The sequence below is a fragment of the Excalfactoria chinensis genome, chromosome 3, assembly GCF_039878825.1.
Source record: "Excalfactoria chinensis isolate bCotChi1 chromosome 3, bCotChi1.hap2, whole genome shotgun sequence".
Classification (NCBI taxonomy): domain Eukaryota; kingdom Metazoa; phylum Chordata; class Aves; order Galliformes; family Phasianidae; genus Excalfactoria; species Excalfactoria chinensis.
This window is the reverse complement of record NC_092827.1, coordinates 27,865,644-27,893,053: the sequence shown is the minus strand read 5'-3', so window position 1 is coordinate 27,893,053 and position 27,410 is coordinate 27,865,644. Positions and strand designations below refer to the sequence as shown.

The 27,410-nt window shown below is 39.4% G+C and overlaps 1 protein-coding gene across 3 annotated transcripts; it reads left to right on the top strand.

Annotated features, from left to right (window-relative positions):
- On the top strand, window positions 1–27,410 carry SLC17A5 (solute carrier family 17 member 5). 3 transcript variants are annotated; one of them, XM_072332418.1, is made up of 12 exons: window positions 1–275; window positions 4,222–4,418; window positions 5,779–5,863; window positions 5,954–6,012; window positions 6,907–6,994; window positions 9,687–9,773; window positions 10,982–11,100; window positions 11,933–12,091; window positions 14,884–15,016; window positions 18,408–18,555; window positions 24,029–24,119; window positions 25,648–27,410. In XM_072332418.1, exons 1-12 carry the CDS (start codon window positions 215–217, stop codon window positions 25,783–25,785), a joined length of 1,365 nt encoding a protein of 454 aa, XP_072188519.1. In that variant the 5' UTR covers window positions 1–214; the 3' UTR covers window positions 25,786–27,410. The 3 variants fall into 3 exon arrangements, with proteins under 3 accessions (XP_072188519.1, XP_072188516.1, XP_072188518.1); XM_072332415.1 differs by having other exon boundaries at window positions 5,779–6,012; window positions 25,648–27,409; XM_072332417.1 differs by lacking the exon at window positions 1–275 and adding an exon at window positions 1,370–1,487 and having other exon boundaries at window positions 5,779–6,012.

The window sequence follows — 27,410 nt, the reverse complement described above, 5'->3', positions numbered from 1 at the left end:
GCGTCGAGTTGCCGTCTGAGGCCGCTTCCGCCCGTCAGCGCCCGTCACGTGATCCCCGGGCTGCGGCGGCCGCTGTCCGGCGCCAGCGGGGCAGAGCGCGGCGCGGCGGGGCAGTGCCGGTGGGCTGCGGCGCTGCTAGCCGCGGTCCGGCCTCTCTGCAGTGGCTGCCGCCGAGCTGGCGCTGGGCGCGCTGAGCGAAGCGGGCGGCAGCGAGATGGAGCCCGAAGAAAGAGAAGACCGCACCCCGCTGCTGAAGGAGTCCCAGCTCGGCGCGGGTGAGATACGCGGGCGGCGGCACCGAAGGCAGCGCTGCCACCGGCCGTACCCCACCTCGGGACCGGCAGGGGGCGCACCTCCCCGGCGTCGCGTTGCCATGGCGCCCGCGGGGCTCGCCTCGGCCCGGCCGGTACCCTGGCGCCGTCCTTGCAGGGAGGGGAGGCTCGTTCTCAGCGCGGTGACGGGGGGATGCAGCCCAGAGGTTTCCTTTGCACGTAAATAGATGTCTTGGGTCGGTGCTTGCCCAGCGGTAGTGCCTGCCGGAGCGCTGGCCTCGCTGCTGGGATCTGCTGAGGCTGCGGCAGACCTTCGAGACCGAGCGTGACTAAGAGGGGAAGCTGGCTGCAGGGGACAGGGGAGGGCGTGTGGGGCATAGCATAGGGATAAAATCTAACCGATTCAGGGGATGAAATGCCTCCCCTGAGAGGACGGACTGAGAGCTGGGGCTGCTCAGCCTGGAGGAGAGAAGACTCCAGGGAGACCCGAGAGCAGCTTTTCAGGATCTAAAGGAAGGCTATAAGAAAGAACCGGATCTCCTCTTTAGCTGTGAATAGTCACGGGGAAATGGTTTCAAACTAAAAGAGGGGAGATTTAGATTGAATATAAGGAAGGAGTTTTTTTACAGCAAGGATAGTGAAGCATTGGAACGTGTTACTTGGAGACGTGGTGGATGCCCCATCCTTGGAGATGTTCAAGGTCAAGCTGGACAGGGCTGTGAGCAACCTCATCTCTCAGTGCTGTCCATGTTCATTGCAGGGGAGCTGGCCTGGATGACCCCTGAGGGTCCTTTCCAACTCAATTCTATGTTTATGTGAAAGCGAGAAGAGGATCGTTAAAGGTCAGAGCCCAGTCATGCTGAGACAGATCAGGGTGTTCTGTGGGCTCTCCCAGGACAGACTGTACAGACAGCACTGTTTGTGCTTTAGAGATATGGAGTACAGTGAAATAACTGAAAAGTGCCAGCGGGGAATTAAGAGTTCAGGTCATTTACCAAAGCAGTACATTCTTGGGATTGCACAATCCATTGTGATGTACCTCACCCAAAAGGAAAATGCGGTAGAAAAGCAACTTCCTATAACTGCCATGCGACCTTCAGCATAGACCTAATTCTGCAATTTAACACTCTTGTTCAGTTAGAGCTTCAGTGTCATAAAACATGCCCCCACAGTCAGCGCTATCCCTAGATGTAGGACCCGTGGCTGTCAGTCAAGGTAAGATCTTCAATATCATGAAGTTTTGGGGGGTGGTGGCAGTATCCCTTTGCCATTAAATATGGTGATGTTCTGAGGAGGTGCATAACTTTGGGAAACACATTTAGAATCTTCTTGAATCGTCTGTTCTGTTCCTTTAATGTAGCCTCATATTCTCAAGTATTGCAGATAGACTCAGTGGGAAGATAGGAATTTAGCAGACGTTTATTTCAGCCTTATAGATGTGTGCTCATTAGACTTCTGTGCTAAGTGATTTATAGCAGGGGGAAAAAAAAGACATTAGTGGCTTAAAGTTCTTACATATTTATGTTGTGGAGCTTCCTCTCTGGGGTATATACCAGTAAGAGGCATCCAGAGGTAGAATAATGGATGTTCCAGTTAACCTGTGTTTCCAAAGAAGGTTACAGCATAGTACAGTATTAAACCTTCTGTTGTTATTATGTAACCCCACCTAACACAGGTACAACAGTGGGAAGGTTAAATAGCTCTTCTTGTGATTACGTTCAGTGTTACTGATTTGAAGACTATACATTGTCTATTTAAAGGAAATTGTATTTTAAACAACAATAAAGGGTAATGGAGGGCTCAACTTGTTTTTGTGCAGTGAGTACCTCCTGCTCTTGGTTCCTGTTTTTTGTAAAGCAAGCAATAAAGTATTGGCTGCTGTCACTTGTATCATTTAAAAGCGAGATAAGCCTATTTTTCAAATGCTGCTCCTGTCATTACTGTTGGTCTGGAAGATGCTTTATGTATTTGCTTAGCAGCCTATCATGTTACTCATTTACTAAAGGAAGAACAAATACTGCCTTGCTGTTCTTCTAACAACTTGCATTAATGATAGTGAACTTCAGATAAAGTTGATCAGGGATAGAGACCTCAAAAATGAGTGTTCTACAACTTTCATGAAAACTATGGTTTTGTAGGAAGGTTCTGTTGGTGCCCCTACAGCCAAGGGTTCCTTGTTTCTGGGATAAGGACAAATTGGAGATCAGAAAACATAGTCAAGAGACATGCTGCAGCTGCAGATTGGGCTCTAGTCAGTCCCACTGTTCACAGATCTACTTGTTCTATTCAGAATTTCAATGCTAAATAGTTAAAGAAACAGTAGCTATAAATTGTCGCAGTGTCTATAAGTGCTTATCACCAGTCTTTCCTGAGTTTTGTATTCTTATGTTGTATTTTTTTCCATTCCTGATATAGTTTCCTCACTGTAACTGTTCATGGCTTTTCTGAACAATTCAACATTGTAGGTTCAGGCATCCCCTGTTTACAAAGAGTATCTGCAGAACTACAAAGCGTGCTTGTGTGCAGCCTCCCTATGGCCACCAGTGATGTGCTGGCCAAGATGCAGCTTGGCTCTGCTTCAGTCTTCCTGGCATGGGCGGGTAATCTCTGCCAAGTGCTGCAGTGTTCTGCTGTTAGAGGAAATCAATACCTGTGACGGTGCAAAGTCTGAAAGCTGATTGTAGATGGCTGATAGTCATCTTAGTGCTGCAGTACAACTTTAATGCTGAATCTAAAACCTGTTTTCAACAATTGAAGGTGTCAAAGGAAGAGGGGCAAGAGTGAGCATCTGGAAGCTGCTGATGTTCTGCAGTGCCTTGGCAGTGCTTGCTAGCAGATTTCCAGCAAGTTTTCTCACTCAGGCAATTGCTAGCAAATGCATATTTCTTTATAAACAAATTGATAGAAGGAAAACTTGTCCTAGAAAACTGTCTGGAATCTCATTGGCTGTTCTTTAATGCTACCATAAGAGTTTCTGTCCATCTTGAACCATTTTAATAGGATGAGAGATAATGGCCTTAAGCTGCACCAGGGGAGATTCAGGTTGAATAGTAGATGCATTTCTTCTCGGAAACAGTGGGTGAGGCATTGGCACAGGCTGCCCAGGGAAAGGATGGAGTCACCATCTCAGAGATGTTCAAGAAACGTGTAGATGTGGCACTGAGGAATGTGGTTTGGTGGGCATAGTGGGCTAGATAGTAATTTTTTTCCAACCTTCATGATTCTATGGTGGGGTTTTTTTTCAGTTATATATCAAGCTTCTCACTGGTCTTTCTCTCTTTCTCTTTGTTGTTGCTGTTGTTGATTTTTTTTGTTTACTGGTTTGTTGTTTTTTTATTTATCTTTACATGAAAGTCCAATTTGAGTAATTATTACTGTATTTTCCAAGACAGCTTTCAAAACCACGTTTCTAAACCAATGCTTCCACTGCAGCCCCTACTCTTGTGTACATAGCTGCCAGGAGCCTAAATCAGAATTACTTTTGTTTTGCACTCCAGCAAAAAAGTGGATGTTATTTTTCTCCCCCAACCCCCTGTCCCTGTTGATATGCCCCTTGAGACTGGAACAAATCAACTTTTCTTGATTGATTTTTTCTAATCCATAAATTTCTGAGATTATTAGTTTAAAATATATATGCATATATATATATATCATAGTATCATCATAGTATCATAGTATCGTGCGAGTTGGAAGGGACCTTAGAGATCATCGAGTCCAACTCCCGGGTTTCAAGCCCTCTGTGTAGCAAAGCAGCACTTCTACCCCCTGCGCCACAGGGGGGATTCGAACCCGGGCCCTTCAGGGCCGCAAGCAGCACTTTATACCACTGTGCCACCGGGGGCACACATATATATCACTTTTTCTGTTTGTTTGTTTTAATTATTTTTTATTTTTTGCTTGTTTGTTAGGTTGTGTTAAAACAAAACCTTTGTTTTTATTCTCATTTCAGTCCCTGCATGCTGCTCAGCTCGCTACAATCTGGCACTGCTGGCCTTTTTTGGGTTCTTCCTTCTGTATGCATTACGTGTGAACCTAAGCGTTGCTCTGGTGGACATGGTGGAGCCTAACGCAAGCTTAGCAAAGAATACAACTTCCAATGTGTGTCCAGAGCATTCCTCCACCATAAATGTTCCTCGCAACACAACGGTGAGGTCTCGAGCGTATTGTTCTGAAACGTAGCATATAAAGTTGTTTTTAATTAAGTTTGCAATAGGTGACTCATATTTAACTGTCAGAACTGGCTGATCTGTACCAGATGGCCCTTACAGTGGCTCTTTTAAAGCAATTCTGAAAAAAAAGCATGTCTTTTAAATAGCCATCTGATTTTGAATTGCTGTGCTTATGGTGTTTTCTTTTTTAATGCGTAACCCTTCTTTGCCCTTTACAAATTGGCTGATCTGCCCTTATAGATCTATTATGGTGAGCTTTGGTATGCCAGTGAATAACCATTAGTGTTACATGTGTGTCAGAATTCACGTGGCTCTCTGTATTTACCTGTTTTTCTCGCTGTCTTGATGGCATGAAATTTTATTACAAATTAATGCGCAATATTTTTTCCCTCGATTCTTTCATCTCCTTCCCAGATCATGGTTCTTGTCTTTGTATCCTTCATCTCTTGACTTCCCATGCAGTAATCCTTCAAATCACATTTCTTAGCTATGAAATGTTACATCAAAAAAAGGTTTTGGATTTGGACTTGCATAGATCTCACATCACAATTAAGTTTATTAATGAGCACTCTTGCCCTCTTCTTGCCTTCATTTTGTTTGTTTAGAGGTCATTTATTATTTATTGTGAGCAAATGATAAACACGTGCTGAATGGGAAGAAGTTTCTTATTGCTTCTGTGAAATGGATGCTGCTCTTTTAGAGGACTTCTGGAAGTGATCCCATACTTCAAAATCACTTCCTTGGGCAATGATTGGTGTCCTCTTTTTGACTCTAACTTCCTTATCTCAATTATCTGTGCCTTTATTGTCTCCTGTGCTAGACTTACCTTCACTCTGCCATCCTTATTCTGTTCTTCCACATATTTCTGTGAATCCTGTCCTTGTCTGCTCTTTCTTCATTTTAAATTTAGACATCTGCATCTCTTTTCTTGCTTTTTTCTCTCCGTAACTTTTCTGCAGGAAAATCCTTTTTTTTCAGGGACTGACAAAATGTCCACACTGTGATACAGAAGTGAGATCCACACTCATGTAGACACGTCCCCACAACCAGTACCTGTATCACTTAATCGAGTTGCTTATAGCTCAGAAAGGGATAATCATCTGAGGACTTGCATGTAATATTGTGATGATTTTTGTACTTAGCATAGATATGTTTGTGCAATGTAAACTACTTGAATTAGCTTTCAGTGCAACTTTGATTGCCTCCCTAGGGGGGAGGCCATGAAAGATTTGTGATTTAGGTATGAAGGATTTAAAAAGGGACTAAATTTGTATAAAATATGGTCAGAAAAACTATTTTGAACTTACTGTATTTGGGGTTTTGTTTTCTCTTTTTAGGGAAAAAAGTATTCTTGGGATGCTGATACTCAGGGATGGATCCTTGGTTCTTTTTTCTATGGCTATATCATTACTCAGATTCCAGGTGGATATCTTGCAAGCAAAATCGGAGGGAAGCTCTTGTTGGGGTTTGGCATCTTTGTTACCTCTGTGTTCACCTTGCTTACTCCATTAGCTGCAGATCTGGGAGTTGGCTACCTCATTGCTGTCAGAGCCTTGGAAGGACTGGGAGAGGTAACTGTTTTTTTCTACATAACTTGAAAATATATCTGAATAAGGTAGTGACAAATCATAGGAATTAGACCCCGTGAATCATAGAATCACCAAGGTTGGAAAAGACCTAAAAGATCATTCAGATCAACCGTTCACCTATTACCAATAGCTCCCACTAAGCCATGCCCCTCAACACAACATCCAGTCTTTCCTTGAACACCCTCAGGGTCGGTGACTCCACCACCTCCCTGGGCAGTCCATTCCAGTGCCTGACCACCCTTTCTGAGAAGTAATTTTTCATAATGTCCTGCCTGAATCTCCCCTGCTGCAGCTTGAAACCATTCCCTCTAGTCCTATCTCTAATGACGTGAGAGAAGAGGCTGACCCCCAGCTCACTACAGCCTCCCTTCAGGAAGTTACAGAGAGCAATAATGTCTCCCCTGACCCTCCTCCAGGCTCCTTCAGCCTCTCCTCATAAGGCCTGTGCTCCAGACCCATGTCTGTATGTTGGCATGCTGTAGCAGTAAATGGATTGTTTTATTTTGAGTAGCTTAATTTTACTTTTTTGAATAATTAGAAATTACACCTTATTTTTATTTGTGAGAACACTTGAGACAAAACTAGAGTTATTCATCCTTATTTAGTCAGAACCCAGGAGCTCAAAAGACTATTGTTTGTATTCTTGAAGCTTTTCCAGTATATACAGAACCAAAAGCAGAAGAAATTGATTCCGCTTCTTGATTCTCATACACTGCATGCTCTTTTGTTTTTTTTTTCCTCAAGTGGTTTCATTCTAAACAAGAGCCTAACAAATTTTACTACTGCTTTTTAATGTAATACAGCTTGAAACATGAAAACTTGAAAGAAGTTGTAAAGCTGCTACTTTTTAACAGAATTGATTCTTTTTTTATCTAGGGTGTTACCTTCCCAGCTATGCATTCAATGTGGTCTTCCTGGGCTCCTCCCCTGGAACGCAGCAAGCTTCTCAGTATTTCATATGCAGGTGAGAAATTCCCACGCTAATAACAGGATTATGCCTTTTTACTGCCCTAAGAGGGAGGATTGACTTAAATCAAAGGGATTTATATTATCAGTTTTAATCAGGATTTAATCTGGAAAGCATAGCATTGAGTTAAATCTTGCTTTGCATTCATTATCTTCACTTTTTATGACTTGAGAAAACGTATTCATCTGCAATGATGTATAAACTTCAAGCTGCAGTATCATGTGGTGCAAAGAGTTACTGTGAAGCTGATTAATAGAAGATACTGTGAACAAAGGAGATACAATAGTAGAAACAAAATAGGGCAGAATCACAGCATATGGTTTTTTCTTTTTTTCTTAAGATGTTTTGGGAGGAATTTGGGGAAGCTCTCAGTAATGCTTCAAGTTACTTGTTGGAGATTCAGAGATTTTAGGCATTCAATGTGTGGAGAATGTAATGTTTCACAGAAAGTTTACTTCTTTGAAGATACTTGATGTTACATAGAACTTTTGATTCACAGCATATACCGATAACATAGGACAGATACAGTTTACATTTTGCAAGGTATAGAAGTTACAATACCCAGTTCAATCACAATATCACTGTGATTCCCCTCATCTGTATATACGTACAATCACACTGCTGGGCAGTTCCACTTGCTGAGAAGCAGCATGTGGGTTGAAGCCACCTCAAACCTGGCTTTGAACCTCTTCTCAAAATTATTTTTTAGATTGCTCAGTTTTTATAGTCTGAACTGTGTCATGTATTCACTCCCCTGGTGCTGGCCCAGCTATCTAAAAGGGACAGACATTCACGTGCTGGTAGGGAGAAACATCTACACTATCAATTGATCTACTCAACTGATGACAGGGCTGTTTGTTCAAACGAAGGCTAACTCCCATAGCCTTTGTGAGGAGATAATCAGCTTTTTGGTTTTTTTTTTCTTAAACAGTGGCTCTAATCAGTCACACCCTGCATTATAGCCTGAGCTTCAGGGATGTGTTGCTCTCGCACCTACCCACTGAGCCTTCTTTTGTTTTCAAGTTTTACTGGTCTCACACACTTCTCAATCCACTACATGTGGAACAAGTTAAAAATGCAGTTTTCTGAATGTACCATTCCAAATATCTCTAAGGGTGACAAATTTTAAATTCAGTTAATGGCTTGTTTAACTTTCTGCTGTTAGTATTAATTCTGTGACAGCTTAATTCTTGGACCTGGGCTTCATCAAGAAGACAGGGAGATACCATGTAAGCACCAGCTGCAGTTTCTAGTGAGTCTAGTTGCTCAGTTGTGCCAGCAGGAATGAAGCCTTAGTCCTTTCATCTTCCCGTTTTTACACTTCCCTCCTAGCCACATGCTTCATTCCTTCCTGTATGCTATTTCAGGCCCTCATTAGACCCTCCCATGAGCCGCTTTAACCCACCTAGTGCATCAGACAGTTTCTTCTCTTTTTTGTGTTTTTTCCCACACTAGTGAATTAAATCTGCTTTAAAAAAAAAAAAAAAAAAAAAAAAAAAAAAAAAAAGTTTGCATGTGAGAGCCAGCACACAAAAGTGGAGAGCAAGAAGTTGTCTGGGATTGACACTTATTGCTTTTAGCTTTAGGAGCTTTTAAGTTGTTCCTCTGTAAAGCCACATTCCAAAGTGGAAGTGAGAAGAGACCTTGGCCTTGAACAACTGATAGTAAACAGGCATGGATGGATCTTGCATAATCTTAGCAAAGTGTTTCCTTTTCCTCACATTTCCGTGCTTGGCAGTCATGTGGCCTGCAGCTTAGAAAGACATGATAGTATTGACTTTCCGAGGGAGCAAGTGGCAGAGTCGTATGTGATTGTTATTTTGATGGATATTTAACAAAGTACTTGGCTTTGTTCTGTGTTTGAAGCTTTCTGCCTCGAACAAAAACTGCTCCAAAAAGATGCTATCTAGGGAGCCAGCATATTACCATGATCTAATGTTTTCTGAATTTAGATCTGAAAAAGCAATTGTATAATTAATATGAAGAGATAAGCTTTAATATTTGTCCCCAGTTGAGTCTTCTTAAGTATGTAAACAGTATGGGCACCACCTCCACCCTTTCCACAATATTTCTTCAGTTATTATTCAAGAGCTGTTCTTTCCTGCTAATATCTGAACTGGAATCTGCTCATCTTTCCCTTCCTTGCCTGATCTTACACACCCAAATTTAGGGACTATGCAGTTAGAACCTACTGGTTATAGGGATACCTTCTGGCTCTTGTTTCTAGTGTTGCTGTTTCAGTGCTGCTAGTAGGAGTCATAAGCAATGGAAATTAATTTCATAACTTCAGAATATTATTTCCTCCCCTTCCTTCCTTTTGAAGTCCATAATTGTACTGTGGTCAGCTTCGTCAACAGTGTCTGTTGATTGAGCTTTATTGTTTTGAATGTATTGCAGCCACGACTTGGTTGGAGGCGAACATGTCATAAATGTTTTTTTTATTACTCATTGATTGTTATTTTGGATGTTTGTGACTCCATTTCTTTGGAGTGGACAAAGCAGTTTGTTGTGCCATTTTCCTTTAGGTGATGAAATGGCAGTCTTATAGTGGTTGTGGCAAATCTTACCTGCATGTTTTCTTGCAGGAAAATAAAAGTGAAAAACAAACAAACAAACAAACACTTAATTTAAGGAGTCTAATGATGAACTAATGATTGTTTTTATATTTTGGTTTGCTTTTCTCTGCTAGGTGCACAGCTGGGAACTGTTGTCTCTCTGCCACTGTCTGGTTTGATTTGCTACTATATGAACTGGGTTTACGTGTTTTACATATTTGGTAAGGGTTTGTATTATTAAAGATATAATCCATATTCTTTCTGAAGGCCACGGTGTGTTGTTTATAACCTCCTGTATGAAACTTATTTATTTTTTTTAATAATATGTTTGACATGTCGGGCTGTCATTTCTTTTCCTCCTGGGAAGTTAAAGATATTCAAAGCAAGTGAATTCCTTTGCATGCATATCTAAGCTTTGCTTCCAGTGAGCGAAGGTGTCTCCAAGTTGAACAAAAGCTGGTACAAGTCAAATGTTTTCAGCATTCCCTCCACACAGAAATAACAGGCTGGGATTTCTTACTTGAAGTGTGAAATTGAGTTAATAACGTTAATCCCAGGAGTGAATTTCTACTCTGCATGAAATAACATGTGAAAAGTTCTTGCTGCTTTAAATAGAGACTGTGTGTAAAATCTCTAGCAGTCACAGGAACTCTGAAAGAATGTCCAAAATGCAAAGCATAGCATGTTTACTGTGAGCTATGTTCTAGAAGGAGCTCAAACATAATAAATTTTCTGATAAGATGTCATAGATCAAACTGATGTTTATTGGCCTGTTTACATTTCTAAGCTGTTTCATGTTCTGCATAGGGAAGAGAGTCAGAATAAAACAGAAAGCTTACACTTAGTTCATCAAAACATGCTCTTGATTTTTGTGTAATTAAAAAAGAAGGAAACAGAACTAGACAAAATGCAAAAAGTTGTTGAGTAAAAGTACAGTCCATTTGAGCTGCTTATTGAAAAGTTAACTTCTTCAAATGATAGTTCTGGAAGCTTTGCATAAAATGGAAAATAAATGCCAGTACATCAGATAAGCTATATAAAGTGATACTCTGCACGTATGCATGCAAAGGGTTTTTTGAGATTAAATTCCTCTGTGTGAGCTATATTCTTTATGGCTGTTTTATGTGACGGATGAAAATACAGTATGTATGTGTATGCATTTTCCTTGATCTACAAGGCACTTCCTAGAGAGGAGGACAAAACAAAAAAGAACAAACATCCCTTTCCTGCGTAGTCATCCTTTGCTACTTACTCTATTGTTAAACCACTTGGGGGAGCTACTGTTTGTAAGTAGAGAGAAGGTTTTTCCGTCTACTTTAATATAATTTTAATGGATTATTTTTTCTAAATCATCTGAGAATATTATTCACTCGATAGAATTGATTCCAGTTTTATTCATACTTCTTCATCCATCATTTTCCAATAACAGGTGCACTTGGTGTGTTGTGGTTCTTCTTCTGGATGTGGCTGGTCAGTGATAAACCAGAAACTCATAAGAGTATTTCGTGTACTGAAAGGGAATATATTCTTTCTTCACTAAAAGACCAGGTATAGCAAATTACTGTAATCATGTTTACTTAAATAATAACATAAACCACAAGTACCGTTGTTACCATAATGCTCTGATGTCTAGAAAAACAACGTTAATCTGAGATAAAGACATGATGTGTCAAGAAAAGAAAAATACAACGCAATTGTGTAAATGAGAAATATTGGTAATCTAGCAAAGCTTTTTGTCACAGCTCTTATTGTGGTGTCATTTTAATGACAAGTAATACAACTTGAGCTTTTTTTTAATACCAAAAATAGACCTGTATGATGTCTTTAAAATCTGTAAAACAACATTTTCAACATGAATCTTCTATGTTAGAGATGAGAGAGATTACTGTTTGCAGAGAAAACACTTTGGAAATGCTATTATGAGCCAATTCCAATGAGTTTTTTTCCTACGACTGGGAATACACGTTTCTAAGCTGTGAAGTTGAGTTAATATTTAGGACTGAGTAAGATTCAGCCAAACCCATGAGGACTGACTTAAAATATTCAATCATTTATGGTAAAAACAAGAGGAAACAAATCATGGTAAGGGAAGACATATATTATATCTATCTACTTTTTAAAAATTCTCATTACAGAGTGTGAAAGTGAGTGGTTTAAGTTGCTGTAGTTAATAGCAGAGCAGTAACGTGCATGAGTATATCTTCAGTGAGAAAGTAACACAGTCATTTTATCATCGCTGTTTAATGCATCTGTTGCTGTGAACTCACATTGTGCCCTTCTGAATGAGTGATCACTGTAGACTTGTGTAGGATAATGGCATCTGCATTAAAAGTTCATCTTGGTGTTCTTATTTCTTTTTCTCTTGTTTCCTGCTTGCTAGCTTTCTACGCAGAAATCTGTTCCCTGGAGGCCTATACTGGCATCCCTTCCACTCTGGGCTATCGTTGTAGCTCATTTCTCCTATAATTGGACTTTCTATACACTTCTCACACTCTTACCCACATACATGAAGGAGATCCTGCGGTTTGATGCAGAGGAGGTGAGATAAATAAATAATTAAGATAATAGTTACTATAATTAACTAGTTATATAGTTGTAATAACTATACATTGTTATACAGATGTAATAACTAACCATAATTAATAGTTACTATATTAACTTGTTTAAGAAAACTTTGAATGTAATTTTTTAATTTGGAAATGGTGAAATAATTCCCCATAATTAAGCAGCAATGTCTACAAGGCTATCTGCATTGAAATTTCCATTGGATTTCAGACATTATTTCATGCTTAGCTTGGCAGTAGCATTTCGACTCATTTTTCTGTTTGAAGATGCATTTAAAACTATATTTAAAAAAAGAATATTTCTATTACAAAACACTAACTATGAGAAAAAAACATACTTCTGCTACTTGGTTTGCATGATTGCCTTAAAACTTATAGCTTGTTTTATAGCTTCAGAAATGTTATCTACTTCTTTGCTCACTCATGGAAAGTGCTATTTTTTTCTTTTAATTGGGAATTAAGAGTATCATTGGATAAGTGACACTGTAAAAGTTTTAAGGAAGGGTGGGGAAAATAACACTTCAGTCTCATTGAATCCCCTTCCAAATAATTACTTTAGTTTCTTTCTTCAGTGAGCAGCAGAAGTTAAATACCTTATTCTTACAAGGTAAAGGGGATGAAACAAAATTATAAAGACCAGAATAATGTTTTTTCAATGAAATTGTTTTAAGTGAAATTATTAACCAGGCAAAAACTGAAGTGTTGGAAATGTGCTTGTTCAAGTCCAGGTTGGGTGGGGCCCTGGGCAACCTGATCTAGTAAATGTGGAAGTTTGGTGGCCCTGCCAGGCAGGGGGGTTGGAGCTTCATGATCCTTGAGGTCCCTTCCAACCCGGGTCATTCTGTGATTCTGTGATCTCATTTTGCTTTACTAAGAAAATTTCAGAGGTAGTGTTTTCAGTAATACTGCTCAGGTAAAAAGGTCCTCAGAGCTTTCATGAAGCTTAGCATAGTCTTTTCCTGGTTTAATGTGAGACTGGTTTAGAGCAAAATGCAAACTGTGCAAGAAAAGAGATACTTCCAACAATTGTGAGAGGAAAAGATGCAGTATCTATAAGAGAAGGTTGTAGTCAAGCGTGCTACAAAATGGCTGGAAAAAATAGCTGTTTAGGTTCCCTATTATGCCTCCTGAGGGAATACCTGAATAAGCATCTATTAAAGGCATGTATTACCACAGCACTCAACGCATGTAACTTGTCAGACTTCACTATATTAAATGCCAACAGGTTCTGTTGTGAAATGATTTCCTGTGTTATAGGGTTATGTTTCTCCTTCTTGGAGTGACTTCATGGTACTGTCTGTTGTGACACTAGAAAAGCAAACAATAAAAAACCAAAACCCTATTTTGCATGATAGCACTGGGATAGCTTTTCTGCAACACATTTTGTTGCAAGTTACATTGTTTAAAATACTTTACAGCAGCAAGTGCGCAATCTACCAGTTTTCATCCTATAATAAATGGATCCATTAAAATCAATGCTGCATCTTTGCACGGTGCTTCAACTAAATTGCTTCTTTGTTGTTGTTACTGAGACTATCTTATATTTTTCAGAATTTTAGTTGCTACTTTTGAAAGCTTAGCATTGAAATCCAGCAAGCAGTGTGTATTTGAATGCTGATAGAGTGGAACATACTCACGGTCTTGTGTTAATTCAAATCTCCTAGGAAAGCTCTTACCTCTTCTTTGCCAAATATACTGTATTGGTTGTTAATATACAGATGGTAGCAAATGCATAGAAGGAATAAGTAAAGGAAAACTCACCAGTGGTGGTACCTTGGCTGAAGAAGCTGGGACAGTCCTCACTGGTGAGCAATCTCCAAGAGATGCTGCCTCAGTGGGAGTCAGCCCTTAAATGAGGTCTCAGAGGGGATGGAGTCGAGCTCCACCCCTTCCCGGAGCACAGCTACATTACTCTCACCTGTGCTCCCACAGCTGACCCCATACTTGCCTCAGCTGATTAATCAGAGGTTCAGGCTGTGATTACCAATCTCCCATACATATACTTTTTAGAATAATGAATAAATGTTAAAGTATTTCTATCCAGTATCTGTCCAGATACCTGATTTTAACCATAGTTTAGGTTAAGTTCTATTATGCTGCTCAGTAGAATTCTTTTCCTTCTTCAGAAGAAAAACACGCAGTTTCAGGCAGAAGTCATTACTAAACAACTCTTATTTAAAGAAAGGGAATTTAGCAGGTGACTGCAGTGTATGTAATGGCAGATCCTGAATAACAGGACCATAGGATGTTCAAACTGAGTTTAATGAAAGTCCTAATTCTTTATCTGGTCTCCGATTATAGCCAGTATCAGATGTGTCAGCATATAGTTGTGGGATAACATACTGTTGAAAGTACAGTATCTGTGATCACATACTCCGTAACTAATAGTTACAGCTTTCACTTAGTTTAAGTAACTTGTGACATAGCGAATCTGAAGCTGCTGTTTCAAAATAACTTGCATGATGTTTTGCGTAGTTTCCTATTTCCTGATCCCAGTTGCTGATTTATACCTTTGAGTTCTTCAGCTAACTGCATTGGTAGTTACAGATTACGTTATACAACCGGGAGTTTACACATCAGTAACTAAAATGCTTTGTCTTTTCTATCCTTAGGTTTCTCTCTTATGGTAAAACCAGCTGTAGTTGCACAGATGGGTGGTCTTAACGCTCCTGACTCAGACTTCCTTAATGCTCCAAGTCAAATGATTTTTCAGCACGTTGAATTGTCATTTTAGTATTTTAACTGTGTTTTCTTTTTATCTTAACAGAATGGCTTTTTATCTGCTCTACCTTATTTTGGCTGCTGGCTTTGTATAATTCTGTCTGGGCAAGTTGCTGATCACTTACGAGAAAAACAGAGCTTCTCCACTGTTTATGTTCGCAAGTGTTTTACCCTAATAGGTAAGTGCAAGGATTGTCTATAGTTAGGAACATACCATGGGACCAGTCTGAGAAAAATTAAAGCTTTGAAAGAGAAGTGTGGCAGTTTGTTCTGAGATGAGATAAGATTGTGTGTCTTGAGAAGGAGCTGTTCTTCAATTATGTTAATTAATAGGGTGAGGAAGAGGTTAGCTGCAGTGTGTCTAGGCATCTACTCGCTTGGTTAGTAATCTGGCATCACCTTGTTTACTAGTACATAGTATTCCTTTGAATTCCCATGTCTTAAGCTTCACTCACACTCTTCTGACTGCCTTTGATTTATATAATTTGTCTTGTAATGTGTAGTGCTGTTTTAAGTGTTGGATGTGATTTACCCTCTACTCTGCCCAGTCCTCAGGCCAAAGGTTTTTGTTTTTTTTCTTTTGGCTTTTCCACTGACTATAGAAATACTCAAAATACATATTCAAAAGTTAAAGCAAGTAAATCAAATCCCAACTGATACTCTTTCTGACAAAGGGTTCTAAAAGGGAATGAGAGTACAGAGGAGGGTATTAGTGAAAGTCACAATGAGAAATCCAGAAATGCTAATAGATTTTATGCTTTTAGATAAATACATGCTTTTAGATCTACTAATGCATTTTATACTATAGATTTTATGCAACTCTGCTGGTGGTGAACATGACTTAAAAACAGAGCCATGACTGTACCATTGTAGGAACAGCAATGTGTGGTTCAGATACAGAAAATACAGTGCTTCTGGACTGATGGCTTTGAGCAATGTGTTCTTTTTATTCTACGTGCAATCCACCGTGCTCTTCCCTCTCCCCCCCAGAAAACTGGAATGTGTTTCTTTTCCTACGGAGGAGTGTTGAACTCCTCAATAGTAGTGTAGCATTTATGTGCACTTAATATCAGTCATTAAGAAGGCAACAGAGAATTCATCTTGGTGAATTTTCTAAAAGTATCATGAAGTGTAACCTAAGTACTGCAATATATTAAGCTTTATAGCATTATAGTAAAAGCTGGAGCAAATGTGAGAAGACAGAAGTTGATGTAAACTGTCCCTTGATCTGGAGTAGTAATTTGTTTCCAAGTAAGAACAACTTTTTAGTGTTATGAGAATTCACATTCACATGTATTGTCCCTAGCTGCCATGTCTTCTCATGTTAAATGTAATCTTAGCAAGATGACAGTCTACATCAAACATGGCCATCTTTGCTTCTAGATCATAAATGTTGTATGTTTCACTTTACATTTAAGAAATTATGACTCATAGACATGGGTGGAATATTTAGTGCCTTCTCTGATTCCTCAGAAGAAAGATTATTGACAAAATTAAAGGAGTTAGTCTAGAATAAATAACAAAAACCTAGGTGACTGTAAGATTGAGGTGTGTGTATTCTAGTGGGCAAGACAATTATGAGCTACAATACTTGGGAACATAGCCTGCAGCCTCTGAAGTTTTACAGTTGTCTTGTGAGAGTGAACAGAAAAAGAGCATCATAAATGCTATCTTTTTCTTTAAGAAAAAAATCAGAAAAGAACCATTTCTAATAATTGCAGTCATCAGAGAAACAGAAACCTTACATAAACCTTACTGTCAGTGTGGATACTCTTAGTAAAAGAGGAATGGGGAGAACATTGTAAGAACTCATCAAGAGTAAATCCTGTCTTTTTTTTGTATATATTGGAGAAAGAAATAACCAGAGATAGCCAGAAGTTTCATTGCCAAAACACATCATTATTACTAACATATCCTCTAACTGAGAGATGATGTCATTCATCACGAGCCTGTGTTGCTCAGCTCAGTATTTTGTTTATTTAAGACTTAGGTAACTGAATGGGAATACACTTGCCAGATTTACAGTTGCTACCAGGATGAAAAGACAAAGTAGAATCCAAGACCAAAGTGGTCTTGACTGATGGGAAGGAGTGGTGATTTGAAGTCAGAAGGATAAAGCTTTTACTAAAAATGAATAAAAGGATGTGTTTAGAGGGAAAAGTTGATAGCTGATTATAAGAGAAGGAAAGGGGGGAAGATCAGGCACAGGATCCATGTAAGTTGCAGTCTACGTGATATATATCCATAACTGCACTTAATTTTTTGCTTCTTCAATTCTGCTGATTGAGTTGCTTGCTTTAAAGCAGCTCTTCTGATAAACTCTCAAGTATTTTTGTTTTCATAGGCCTGTCTTGTTCTGGTGATCTGGTTTTACAGCAGGGTCTCACACCTATGTCTGTACAACCAAGGGGAAAACTTGCTGTTGTGCAAGGAAAAAGTGGGCTCTTAAGGGTTTTGTTGATGAAGGCAACATTTCTTGGCATGTATTTGGAGCTGGTTTTGGAGTCTGTGATGAAGTAATGTAACTAGCTAGCTGTGGTATGGGGAAATGGGGTGCCAAAGTTAACTGCAGAAAGGATGATGGCTACTATACCATCTAAATTGTTTCTAGTACCTGAAATTGGGAACTGGGCTTGTTTAGCTTGGAGAAGAGAAGGGTCCCAGGAGACTTCATTGTGGCCCTCCAGTACTTGAAGGAAGCATATAAGCAGGAGGGGGAGCAGCTATTTACAAGGGTGAATAGAGATAGGACAAGGGGGAGTCGGTTTTAAACTGTGAGAGGTTTAGGTTAGAGATTAGGAGGAGGTTTTTCACACAGAGGGTGGTGATGCACTGGAACAGGTTGCCCAAGGAGGTTGTGGATGCCCCATCCCTGGAGGCATTCAAGGTCAGGCTGGATGTGGCTCTGGGCAGCCTGGTCTGGTGATTGGCTACCCTGCACATAGCAGAGTGTTGAAACTAGGTGAGCTTTGTGGTCCTTTTTAAGCCAGGTCATTCTATGATTCTAAGTCTTAAAAGCTAGACTGGTTCTTTAAGGTGTACAGCAGGCTCTGGTGTAGACATACCAGATGTTCAGATATTAAACATGACACTCATTCTAGAAGGTGTCTGTGGGAGAGCTATGCATGTATGTATTTATATGAAATCTTCCAACTATACTTTATTATGATTTACAGAAGTCCCTGTTGGCTCCTGAAACAGAGACTTAAATGGAAGCAGCTTTTTTGTAGCTCATTATTCACCTGTCAGTCTCGGAGCACAGTCTAGTGTTTATATAATAATAAATAAAATGAACTTGTGAAGCTACTTTCACTATCCATTGATTTTTGGTTTTCCAGATGAAGTTCGTTCTTTCAAGCCAGAATAGAATTTTTCTGGTTTGTGCAATGTTTCCTGAGACCGCCAGAGGATTGCAACCTATCTGCCCTTCTTTGCTGGTCACTGTAATGCACATAGTGCAGTGCTGGATTCTATGCACTAGGTGGTGTTAGAGATTGTGTGTACACACAGCTCAGAATATGTTAATTTTCTGGCATAAAGTCCCTTGATTGTAAAATTTCTGTTTTAAAGGAATGATTGGACCTGCAGTGTTCTTAGTGGCGGCTGGGTTCATAGGATGCAACTATGAACTGGCTGTTGCATTTGTGACCATATCAACAACACTAGGAGGGTTTTGTACGTCTGGTTACAGCATCAACCATCTGGACATAGCACCTTCGTAAGTATTGCTGAAGCTTTTGTTACTGATTGGATACATTTATAATCATTTCTTCTGTGTTCCTGGGGTGCCTAGTAGCTTGTATTTGAGGGGGGGAGGGAAAGAAAAAGTAAATGCTGGCAGAAGATGTGGTATAAACACCTTAGAATAACTCTGTTTTTGATCCTGGAATAATAAATAATTGCTGGAATTATATTTACTCAGATTTCACACTATTTGATTCATGATATTAGATGAATTGCACTGTTTTAAACATACTTTCCTATTAAGTGGTTTCACCCCTTGAAACTTTTCTGTCAGAACTACCAAGCTTTAATATGAGTAAACCATTTTAAGTGCCGTAATTCAGGCAAAATATTTTTGAAAATCATATTTTGATAGACTGGTGTTAAAAGTTTATTTGGGGTAGGTGACCTGTTACCACTAGATGATGAATCCTGTATGTGCTATTACTCCTAAGTGATGAAAAATTGGACTTCATTTTGAATCTTCTCTTGCATTACAAATTCCGAACCTGACTGATGATCAATTTCCTGAAAAGCACGGATGCGTGTATAATCTTTTGAGCTTCTAGGTGGTGCAAGTCCAGTACTTTGCTCTTTTCCAGCTTACCTGTTTGCAATAGTACATGGATCTGAGCAAGATCAAATGACTTCATGACCAGTGAAGAGTGTTTATATACTAATGTGTGAGATGAAAATAGTTTATCTTTGAGCAGAGGGGGAAAAAAAACTGTAGAGATTTTAACTAGGAAAAGTCTTTAAGAACTGGACCACTTACAGGAGACCTCAGTTTCAAGGTGAAAATGGCATCAAGGCTTTGGCAATTAAAAAGATGGTCATCCAGGGCTACAGGGATGGACAAGATTTGACTGAAGAGAAATATATGAAATAGTGGCAGTCAAATTAATCTTGGCAGATTAGGTGAGGTAGAAAGCAAGAAGGAAGACACCGGTACCCAGCTGTAAACAGTGTTTGCAATAAATTGAATAGGAAAGTATGAAGAATAGCATCTGTGATGCTTTGTTTCATATCAAATAGAATTATGAATACAGAAGATCTAGTTAGAGCACCGTACCTGGCATATTATGGAGCCATAATGTAACAGCTGTTGTGAGTTTAACTTTGCTAAAAATGTAAAACACTGGGTAGGATTTTGTCTGTGTTTAAAACCACAAAATATAAGCATTAAAGGCAAAAAATACTTTTGCGAGTTATTTAATGGCAGAATTTGTTGGATGTCTGTGCCATTTTGATTTGTCTCCTTGTGTCCTGTGCATTGCAAATCTCTTTGTTTATAGGGGAAAACTGGCTTCTGTTCCTAAGCCCTCTACCTTTTGTAGCATGTAATGGCTGAGGCTGAGCATTACAGATGGGAAGGGTCACATTTACAGTAGCTGAACGTTACCAGGAATTCATTCCTTTCATTGCTCTGTCACAGAGTTTACACATAGTGAGTCAGTTGGTCAAACTCTTGTCTGACAGTCTATTTAAACCCTATAACTTCAGGAAGCTGCTTTTTAAAGTGTTCTTTAGTTATAAAGAGGGATGAGTTCTTCTTGAAGGTGTTTCAGGCTACCATAATATGTAAAAGGAATATACAGCTGCTGGAGTCTGAACTTAAACAAAACCAATTGAAAAGCTAATGCTGGACCCAGTGAGGCTAACTGAGGCCTAGCTGATTTATCACTTCTTTTCTGAGAATGTCTCTTCAAGCTCTGAAGTCTAGTTTGCAAAAATGAAAATACTAAGTCTTGACAAAAGTCAGTAAGAGCTGTGCCTTGCATGTTAGAACAGTGTTGTTAAATATTCTTCAGATGAAATCCTGAGGACCTCAAATCAGTCATTCACTAGGTGCGTATGTTGTTGGCCTATGTTTTCATTCTCAGTTTATTGGATGTGTATCACATTGCAACCTCTGTCTCTCAAGAGTGTTGTGAAAATAAGCTGATTTTGTGAGAAGTGCTACTCAAAAGACCTTGGGTTGGTTAAAATTCTGCTTGCAACAATTAAATAAGATGCAGAAATTAAGAGAGCAGAGCTTTACTGGGCAAGAATGTAGCGTGATTCTGTATTAAGCACATGTATGCTTTCATTTGGGGTAAATAAGCCCAAATGAAGACAGAAAGGGCATGTTCTTGTAATAAATGGCATAGGAAAAAAGTCTTCAAATGCAGAAATACCAGGAAGTCTGAGAGGAAATAATAATGCCCAGGGAGGTGGTGGAGTCTCCTTCTCTGGAGATATTCAAGACCCGCCTGGACGCCTACCTGTGTGACGTGGTGTAGGGAGCCTGCTTTGGCAGGGGGGTTGGACTCGATGATCTCTAGAGGTCCCTTCCAACCCTTACAATTCTGTGATAATTTTAAAAAGCTTTTTTTTTCCCCCCTCCTTGACTTTTCGCAAATGTCTGAGCTTTCTGGGATGAAATGGCCATGGCAGGCATTTTCAACTGAGGTGTAAAAAGTGACATAGCTGTGGAAATCTCAAAACAGGTTGTGCATGAAAGTGTAAAAGAAACCTCTGTTAAGAGTTTACCCAGAACTCGATACTTTTTTCCTGTAAAACATATTAGAATAACTAGAAGCGATTCAAAGCCATTTCAAAATGCACTTAGATTCCTGTTTGTGTTTTTGTTTAAGGTAAGCTGTCTAGAAATAGCAAAGGGTTCTTTCTTAGTTACGATATATAACTTAATATAATGATCACATATCATATAATATTGTATAATATAATGATTATATTCTCAGGAAAAAATAATGAAGGAAAACACTGATGCTGGAGAAAGAAAAATATTTGCTCTGTGGTTTTGTTTTTTCACACACATTTATGAGGCCATCTGAGTTGTTGAGCAGAGCAGTGAGGTTGTTCTACTGGGATTTCCTATTCTAGCTCTCTGGATGTCTAGACTACTCTGCAAGTCAACTTGAATTTGCTTAGACCACTATGCCATAAGATTTCAACCAAGAGCTTACTATTAGTCTTGCTCTACAGATGTGCCGCTTTTTCTTTCCTGTTTCATATTGGAGTCTTCACAGTGCTGAGGGAGTGGCATAGCTGTTATCTGTGTTAAACACAAAGTGCTATCAAAATGCAACCTATGTCAGAAACAGCAGGCAAAAGCAGAGGCATTTAGCCAGCAATTAATTGTCAAACATCTGTGAAGACCAGAGAAACTATTTAACTGTGGTTAGTTGTGAAAACTTCTATTAGCAGTGCTGTAGTGCTTAAAGGTGATGAAGACAACATGTGTTTGGCTCAATGTAAAGGCTTTAAAAGGGCACTTTTCACATTCAGGTTTGTGAAAGCATATTGAGCAGTTTCAGAGATACATGTAATATGCTCATTTATTTAATAAAATAATAACAATTTAATTATAGGAGTGGAGCTCAATTTAAAATATGTAGCAGTATGTATCAGTTTGGAGCATGGCAGGCTTTCAAGGCAAGTCAACAAATAGGCTTGATAATTGACTCTTGTCAGGAAAAACACCTGTTTGTGTAATGTTATTGGGCTGGATACGCACCACAACCTGTTATAACTGTGGTTCAGTTTCCCCATTCCAGAAAATAAAGTTTCAAGCTACATCTCTCTTTAGAGTTGCAATTTCATGTTTCTATTGAGTTGTCATTGTTAGAACAATGAGGACACCATTGCGTTTTGAACAGCTGAAAGCAGTATTTGAGAGAGATCTCCATTTTCGTAGAATCATAGAATGTCTTGGGTTGGAAGAGACCTCAAGGGTCATGAAGCTCCAATCCTCCTGCCACATGCAGGGCTGCCAACCTCCACATGTAGTACTAGACCAGGCTGACCAGGGTCCCATCCAACCTGGCCTTAAACACCTCCAGGGACGGGGCATCCACAACCTCTCTGGGCAGCCTGTTCCAGCACCTCACCACTTTCATAGTAAAGAACTTCCCCCTGACATCCAACCTAAATCTTCCCTCCCTCTACTTAAAACCATTTCCCCTTGTCCTGCTGTTATCTACCCTTTCAAAAAGTTGACTCACCTCCTGTTTATAGGCTCCCTTTATGTACTGGAGGGCTGCAGTGAGGTCACCTCTCAGTCTTCTCCAGGCTGAACAAGCCCAGCTTCCTCATCCTTTTCTATGTAGGGGAAGTGCTGCAGCCCTCTGATCATCTTTGTGGTCCTCCTCTGGATCCTCTCTAACAGTCTTTCTTGTACTGGGGGCTCCAAACCTGGACACAGTTGGGGCCTTGCGAGGGCAGAATAGAGAGGGACAATCGCCTCCCTGTCCTTGCTGGCCACCCTTCTTCTGATGGATACCAGCATACCATTTGCTTTCTGAGCTGCAAGAGCACACTGCTGGCTCACGTTCAGTTTTTCATCCACCAGGACCCCCAGGTCCTTCTCTGCAGGGCTACTTCTCAAGGACTGCTCCTCTCAGTCTGTATATATGTCTGGGATTCCTCTGGCCCAAGTGCAGAATTTTGCACTTTGCCGTGTTGAACCTCATTAGATTCACTTGGGTTCACCTTTTCTGTCTGTTGAGGTTTTCCCGTAGTAATGTACAACTGATAATAATTTTTTATGTAATTGTTCAAATAACAAACCTACCTTGCAGATCTGAATCACAAGAATCTGTTCTCTGGTGGCTGGAAAGTTGAGCTCAGATGTAAATTATCTATCTCTTTTTTTCTCTTAAGTCTGTGACAGGTCTGTGCTTGTGCTGCTGTTTCAAACAGGACTTTTTGGTATTGCAACATTCCTGTTTTATGTTTAATTGCACAAAGATGATGTGCTGAGACTTAGATATTAAGCAAGTTACCACTTTTTTTCCCAGCAAGTTTTTATGGCCGCTGGTGCATGTACATGCACATGTGTGCTAAAGCAGACTGTTCCTGGAGCAGCAAGCCTCAGAATGGAGCTGCGAGAATGGCAACAAGTAGAACAGGTTGAGTCAAGCTGTGTTTCCCATTGGCCGTGACCCACAAAAAGCTGAAGGGAAGGACTGGTGCAGAACTCTGTGAACTCTTGCCTTCTGAATACCACTCTGTAGCGTAGTGGGGATATCCATCCAGATTAGGGATAATTGCCTTTTTGGCAGCGTTACCTGAAGCATCTCCTACTGTTGCCAGACAGTCTTCTGTCATATTCTTTGTTGTTTTTCCACTTCAAGGCACGCAATGTTTCTTTTTTTAACATTTCTGGTGGATCCATTCCAGGCAGTTTGTTTGTGGCTTAGCAAGGGGGATGTGGTTTTTGGGGTTATGGATTCTAAGCAAAGTGTGAGTAATTCAAGTAAATTCTCTAACTGGCCCCTGGAAAATGGAGACATATGTCACGAATTGCCAGAGACGTTACTAGAACAGAAACTACCTATTCCCACTTGTGTTTTAACTTGCAGGTGTGATCAGGGTGAAACCTGTGTGATCCAATTAGACAAAATTATTTCAGTAACTGATCAGCATGATAAGTTCATAAGTAATGTTGTTAATTTCCCTTACAGGTACGCTGGAATTCTTCTTGGGATCACAAATTCTTTTGCTACTATCCCAGGAATGGTGGGACCAGTTATTGCTAAGAGCCTCACTCATAATGTAAGTCAATTTACTGTTTGGGTTATGTTTTTGTTCTGTACTACTGTATTTTTATCTTCACTGAATGGCAATCCTCTTCTCTCAAGTCTGCAGTCATTAAGTTATATTTGGCATATACACGCAAGCTGTTTGTTCCTGTGAATGCCTTAGCTGCTAACCTTGATGAGAAAAATAAAAGTACAAAGATCCATGTGAGGTTTTAAAGTTTTAGTGATTCAGTTCTTGTATTCTCTGGGAACAAAATGGACATTTTTGTGACGTGTTCAGATCCTGCAAAAAACCAACCAGACAAGACAGTTGTAGTATTATTGCAGCAAAATAAGACAAGCTCTTGCTTGTTTTCCAAGATTGTTCTCTCACATGAGGTTGGGAGTTGTAAAGTCAGCTTTTGTCAGATGAGCTGTAAACTAGATTCAAATGTGTAGTTTTCATAATGCACCCCTTTGTGTGTACACTGTCTGATGAGGATGCTTTATGCTGTGCTATCTTGCTTCTAAATTAAACAGCGTTCAATCTGACCTCCAAGATTGCTTAGTCAGACAAAGGGTGATTCAAAGCTGAAAGCAGGAGTGAAAAGTTATTTGAATACTTTTCTAAATAAACTACATGATTTTTCTCTAAAACGTTTTAAGACAAAGTGAGTTAATTGATATCAATAAACTTTTGGAGCTGGTAATCAGTCATTTCCTTAAAAATAATATGGAAGTATGAGCTAACGTGTGAATCCAAGCAAAGTAGCTTCTTCCAAATTCATAACAAGTGGTGGCATTGTTTGTGTTGGGTTTTTGTTTGCTTTTCCTCTCATCCTAATGCACTGCTCTGATGTTATTCTGGGTTTTTTTGTGGTAAGGTCATTTATGGTTTTGGTGGAATATACATCTGTTATAAAAAATAAAATACAATTTAAAACAAACTCCCTAAGACATCTAAGGCTTCTTTGTTGCTACAAGCACAGCTCTTCGCTGTCTGCTTTGGGTAAAAGACATTGTACTCATTAGGAAGAAGTTACTGCTTTGCCTGTGTCAGCTCTTGGGTCATCTGACCAGAAAGCAAGGACATGTTTCTTGTTACAGTGATGTTCTCGGGGCTTGCAGAGGCTTCATGCAACTGTGAATTTAGATATGAAGGCTGTGCATCTCAGGTGATCATCTGATCCCGAAAGACAGCCCTGTCAGAAGTACATTGACTATGTAAGGTGTAACGTTAAACTGAAGTTGACTGAAATGATAATTTGTTTATATTTGTGGTGCTCGGAGATACGATTTAGCAGAGGGTTGTTAGAGTTAGGGTACTATGGATAGGCTGCGGTTGGACTTGATGATCTTTGAGGTCTTTTCCAACCTGGGTAATTCTATGATTCTATGTTAATGTCACATTGCTGTGAAGTCACATTGCATGGCATTTATGCTTAAGTAGGCAAGGCGTGTAGCATGTCTTTTAAAAATTCATTTTTTCTTGAGTGTGGAGCTGCAAATTAACTGCATCTTTTTCTTCTTTTTTTTTTTTCTTAACTTTTCTTTTTTGACAGAATACTGTGGGAGAATGGCAGACAGTTTTCTATATTGCTGCTTCCATTAATCTATTTGGAGCAATTTTCTTTGCTTTATTTGCAAGTGGAGAAGTTCAGGACTGGGCAGTCAGCGGTTATCACTTCCATAGAAACTGAAGGAGACATTGAAATACCAAAGCTGTGCTGAATCCCAATATGCTTAAACTACGTGACCAGAAAAGTGCCTTCCCTACTGATGCCTAGGAATCTTCAGAGCCTTTAAGTTAAACTATTTTATCTGTGTATCTTTCGTACTGAAAATCATTTGACAATGTGTGTGTGTGCGCTATTTCCAGACGAGAGACTATTTAGATTAAATTGAATAGTTTCATGCTAGAACTTGATATCAAATGTATGATCAGAGACAGTGTTTCAAATCAGTGTGCTAAGACCTATTTCCTTCCAGTTTTTAATTAATGTTTTCTGAATTAATCTTTAGGCAGATATTTGCTGATACCGAATTAAGAGGGAAAAAACCCAAGGTGATTATGTAGCGCTGTGAAGGGGAGTGACATGCAAATAATTGTACACAAAAATCAACGTCTTGATTTCCGTGATGGTATTGATAGGTTTTGGCTTTTTAAAACGCTGAAAGATTTCTAGTCTTCTACAATCTTTGTAAGCTTTTATTTTGTTAGTATTCTAATTGATGTCTAAGAAATGCACACTTGATTTTTACTCTATTTTACGCACAAGTTTTCAAATGGGAACATTCCCTGTTTCAGGACTACAGCTTCACAATTAATACAGAGCAGTGAGGAAGTGAAATATATGACTGACTGACAGAATAAGCCATGTGTTACTGTTCCCTGTGGTGCAGTTGTTTTTAAATAGGCCTTATTTTTATTCAAAAATGTGCAAAGAAGAAGCAGTGCAACTCTGCACACTGCCTAGATTTAAACCACAAGAGTGAACTAGAAATAGAAGATCTACACGTTTACATGAAAATAACTTTCACTTTGGCAGTTCGCATTTTTGTCAGTTAAAATCAATGCAGTGGAATTATTTCTTCTTTCGCATACGTATATATATGTATTTATATGTATGTATGTATTTGTCAGCTTTTCGGTGTAAATGCAATAAAATAAGGCTGTGGTAGGGGAAAAAAATAAGGAAAATCAGTTCAATTCTGCAATAGCTTTGTTAGTCAGGAAAAAGTAGAATAGTAAGAACTAGTGCAATATCCTGATGCTGAGTCTCCCGTCAGCATAGAATTTGACACTCAAGAGTATCCTTTGCACAACATACAATTAACTGCTACATTGGGATTAAATGAAGTCTGTTAAAACAGTGGCCTAGATAAGAACAAATGGCTGAATAATTGTGTAGTCACAAAGCAAAGGAAAATTCCTGTGCCAAAGATTCCTGGATTGGAGCAATTAGGTAAAAAAGAGAAAAAAAAAAATCACTGGGCTCTGGGCTTTTCATTTACCACCGGTGCGAAAGAAAAGCCCAGTACTAACACTGCTCCAGTGGAGCCTACCTTCCTTCATTTCTAGGAAATGGCATCTGCCTCTTCTTTTTAGCTTTAAGAGCCATTTTGTTTTGACCTTCCTTGAAGCGTTGTATTCTCTGATGGTAAAACTATGTTTAAATCTGTTTGTCTGCGGCATTTCCACAATAAACAATGTGAACTTCAGATGAAATCAGTAGTTGTTCAGCGGGACTGTGCTAAAGCTATGTTGTATCTTTAGCATTGCCACAGTAAGTGGAACAAATATTTACGTGTGCATCCACTGAAA